The 4,790-nt window shown below is 34.7% G+C and overlaps 1 protein-coding gene across 1 annotated transcript in view; it reads left to right on the top strand.

Annotated features, from left to right (window-relative positions):
- Window positions 1-4,790, top strand: part of ALG5 (ALG5 dolichyl-phosphate beta-glucosyltransferase) — a 105,124-nt gene that overhangs the window by 82,089 nt on the left and 18,245 nt on the right. The window contains exon 7 of the mRNA XM_007956293.2: window positions 4,061-4,120. Coding sequence (XP_007954484.1) covers window positions 4,061-4,120 — 60 coding nt within the window. The remainder of the gene's footprint in view (window positions 1-4,060; window positions 4,121-4,790) is intronic.

The raw sequence follows: 4,790 nt of genomic DNA, 5'->3' as shown, positions 1-4,790 counted from the left end.
AGAAAAATTTTCAACCAAGAATTATATACCTGGCAAAATTGTCTCTCAAATATGATGGTGAAATTAGGAGACTTCCAGATAAGCAGAAACTAAAGGAATTTGTTAAAACCAGACCAATCTTACAAGACATGCTAAAGGGAGTCCTTCACACAGAGAACCAAAAATAGTAAATAACAACCAACCATTAATACACAAATGACATAACCCAGAAACCATAACTGGACATATCCAAAGTAAAATGAGCTTACAAGATTGTAAACAGGAAACCAGAGACATCAATTGGCAAGTGAGGACAACTACAAACAAAAAGGGGGAAAAGATGGTGTAGTTACAGAACTTCTAAATGTTGAGGAAGTCAAGAGAGTTGCAAGATAGAATGTACTATTCTAATCTCGGGGAGAAAATTATAAATCACAGGGTAGTGTCAAAGAAAAATGATAAACCTTCATGTCACAATAAAAAGGAGGACAAGCACAAATATTCAGCAAATACTAAAACAGCAGCAGCAAGGGAAATGATAACACAATTCATAAACATAATGATCTTAGCACAGAAAATAATATGGAACAAAGAAACCAGGGACACCATGATAAAACACATAACAAAATGACAACAACCAATTCATACTTGTCAGTAATTACATTGAATGTTAATGGATTAAATGCACCATTCAAGAGATGGAGAGTTGCAGATTGGATAAGAAAACAAAACCTATCAATATGCTGTCTACAGAAATACACTGTAGAGACAAATAAAATATCCGTAATTAAAAACTCAGAACCAGTGAACTTGAACATGAGAAAATTTTAGGTTACTTTAAATGAAAAGGAACATTATGTTCATGAGTAAATGTCAGCTATCATAAAGACAGCAAGAAAATACAGTTGATCCCCATTTGTCACTGATTGCATGTTTACAAATTCACCTGCTCACTAAAATTTAGTTGTAAGCCTAAAACTCACCATTCTTTTGAGGTCATTCCTAGACATGTGAGAGCTGTGAAAAATGTTGAGTGGCCTGACATGGACATTCCCGGCTGAGGTCAAACTAGGCTGGTTTGGTATTCAGTGTTTGTGAGAGCTGTATTGTATACGTGAACTATAACTACTATGAATAACAAGAATCTACTGTATACAGAATGTTATCAGGGGCTGCTGCTTCTTAGATTATGCATCACTTTTCTTTTTATGATAAACCCAAAAAACCCACTGCCATCAAATCAATTCTGACTTATAAGCGACCCCCATGGGGTTTCCAAGCTGTGAATCTTTATGAAAGTAGATGGCCCCATCTTCCTTCTGCACAGTAGCTGGTGGGTTTTAACCACTGACCTGCTGGTTAGAAGCCAGATGCCTTATCCACTATGTCACCAGAGCTCGTTATACATATATATATACATATGTATAATTTTGGTAACTATTTCAAATTAATGTCCATGGAGTATAGAAATACAACATGGTAAAAATTGTTAGGTTATATCTTGGTATAAGTGTGATTGAGGATCCTTTTAATTATTTAAGAGCTGTTGCCATTTTGTAAAAAAACTGTCATATCCTTTGCCTCTTTTTCAACTGGTTGTTCATATTTTTCTTAATGATTTGTAGGACCACTGTATGCTTTTTGGAAATTAATTTTTTGTCTATAATATGAATTACAAATACTTTTCCCATATTTCTGAGTCTTTTACTTTGGATATAGTTGGATTTTTATTGTTTTGGCACAATACTTTTTTTATTTTTATGATCAAATCAATCTACCTTTTCTTCTGGGTTTTGTGTACTTTGGGGCCTTCCTTACTTTGAGATAATTTAAACAATGATTTTTGATATTTTATGTTTAAATCTCTGATGTATCTGGAATATGTCATAGTGTTCACTATGAGACTCATAGTCAACTTAATTTGGTTTCTAAATGGCTACCAACTTGCCCTACACCATTTATCAGCTATTGTTGTTGTTGTTGTTAGGTGCTATTGAGTCGTCTCTGACTCATAGCAACCCTGTGCACAGCAGAACGACAACATTGCCCAGTCCTATGCCAGCCTCACCATCTTTGCAATACCTAAGCCCATAGTTGAAACCACTGTGTCTATCCATCTCGTTGTGGGCCTTGCCCTTCTTGGTTGACTCTCCACTCTACCAAGCATGATATCCTTCTCCAGGGAATGGTTCCTTCTGACAACATGATCAAAGTAGGTGAGATGAAGTCTGGCCATTCTCACTTCCAAGGAGCATTCTGGCTGCACTTCCTCCAGGACAGATTTGTTAGTTCTTTTAGCAGTCCATGGTACTTTCAGCATTCTTTTCCCACGCCACAACTCAAAAGCATCAACTCTTCTTCAGTCTTCATTCCTTATTCATTGTACAGCTCTCACATGCATAAGAGGTGATTGGAAATACCATGGCTTGGGTCAGGTGCACCTTAGTCTTCAAGGGGGCATCTTTACTCCTCATCACTTGAAAGAAGTCCTTTGCAGCAGGTTTGTCCAATGCAGTACATTGTCTGATGTCTTGACTGCTGTTTCCTTTCCTATTGATTGTAGAACCAAGTAATATGAAATCCTTGACAATGTCAATCTTTTCTCCATCCACTCTGAAGCTATTTATTGGACCCGTTGTGAGGATTTTTGTTTTCTTTATATTGAGAAATAATCTATACTGCAGACTGAAGTCTTTAATCTTCATCAGTAAGTGCTTCAAGTCATCTTCACTTTCAGCAAGCAAAGTTGTGTCATCTGCATATCGCAGGTTGTTTTAATGAGTCTTTCTCCAATCTTGATGCCATGTTCTTCTTCATATAACCCAGCTTCTTAAATTATTTGCTCAGCATACAAGTTGAATAAGTATGGTGAAAAGATGCAGGCTTCATGTACTCCCTTCTTGATTTTGAACCATTTATCATCCTTTTTCCCTTAGATATAAAGTGTCATGTTTATCACATATGTTTTTTAATGTATTTCTGGCCTTTCCATTGGATTTGTCTGTTCATATTCTAATTCCATAATTTTAATTACTGCAGTTTTATATTATATTTTTAAATCATTTGGGGCTAGTTCTTCCTAATTCTTAGAAATTTTCTCCTCTTGGTATTTTATTTCTTCACATTAACTTTGAAATCAGCTTCTCTAGTTTAAAGTTCTTTTTGGTATTTCTATTATTATGGCCTTATGTATAGATTAATTTGGGGAGTATTAACTTTTGTATGCTGTCCTTCTGTCTTCTTATCCATCAGCATATTATGCCTATGTTTTATATATTTATTCATTTCCCTTTTGTAGCATTTAAATTTTTTCATTTAAATCTTGTCACATTTCCTGGAAAGTTTATTTCTAGATTTTTTCCTTTTTATTGAAATGATAAGTGCTATATTTTCTTCCATTATATCTTGTGTTTACTGTTTATACATATGAAGGCTAGGAGCTCTGGTAGTATAGTGCCCAAGGCACTTGACTGCTAACCAGAGGGCGATTCAAACCCACCAGCCACTCCTCGGAAGGAAGGTTGGGCAATCTACTTCTGTAGTAATACCACCTCGGAAACCCAAGGAGTGGTCGCTGTGAGTCAGGTCTGACTCAGTGGCACATAACAGCAACAACAACAGCATATGAAGGCTAAAGTTCTTTGTATATTCGTTTTTTTGCCCACGCTTCATTTTTATTATTTTTGGTAATAGTTTTTCAGTTGATATTCTTGGACCTTCCAGGTATATAATCATATTATCTATAGAAAATCCTTTTCTTTCTGATTTCACTAACTTTTTTCCTCTGAAATTATATTGGTATTTTATTTTTAATAAAAAAAAAAAATTCTTAAAGCTTTGAGTTCTGAAGTAACATAATGCCCCTATATTGAGCTCTAAATAGTGTCCTATTTAGGAAATACAATTAGGCTTTTTGAGGTTGTCCATAATTTGCTTTTCTCAATAAACTTTAAAAGATTTCTAATGTTACATTTTCCAAAAAGAAGGAAAAAAATCTCAAAATGAGCTGTTCACATTGAAAATAAATATTTTTATTAATGATACTTAAATACTGAAAAATGATTTTGTTCTTTTTCCTCAGGATTATATGGCTATTGCATGTGGATCTCGAGCTCATTTGGAAAAAGAATCAATTGCACAGGTAGGCTTTCATTAACTGGCACAGAACAGCAGTGTTTCCTTTTATACATATGCAGTATAGTTGGCAAGGAATAGGCTTTCATATTTAAGCTAATAAAAATGAAGTTCCTTACAAAAGAAGAGAATTTTTTATTTTTGGAAAGTTTATAATGCATTGGCACATTTAGGAATTGAATTGTTAAAAGAGTACTACATGTACAGGAAGGATATGGACTTCTCTTTGCCTTAGCATGAGTGCCATTCTTTTTAATTTGAAAAACAAAACAACAGTGCCTCATTCAGTTAAAGGGCATACCTCTCTAAGCATTCATTTTTTAATTAATTACCTTGCCTTTTACTTTTCTTATATTGGCATATTTAAGTGCTATATTGAGTTTCATTGAGAGTTCAAATATTTTTTAACTTTGTTCTTAGAAAAGCACTCTACCTTAAATTTGGTAAAACAGTTTGTGACTGACTTTTTTCCTGTATAAAAAAATCTGAAGACATTAAAATCATAATTTTATAATTTGTAGACTATGCTTGTGTTGTTGTTGTTGTTATGTGCCGTCGAGTCGGACCCGAGTTGAAACCCTCCTTGGGTTTCCAAGGCAGTATCACTATGGAAGTAGATTGCCCCATCTTCCTTCCGAGGAGTGGCTGGTGGGTTTGAACCTCCAGCCTTCTGGTTA

Source organism: Orycteropus afer, unplaced genomic scaffold (assembly GCF_000298275.1).
Source record: "Orycteropus afer afer isolate SDZICR_OR568_19922 unplaced genomic scaffold, OryAfe1.0 scaffold00603, whole genome shotgun sequence".
NCBI lineage: Eukaryota > Metazoa > Chordata > Mammalia > Tubulidentata > Orycteropodidae > Orycteropus > Orycteropus afer.
The sequence above is the reverse complement of the archived record's forward strand: the minus strand, read 5'-3'. Positions and strand labels throughout refer to the sequence as shown.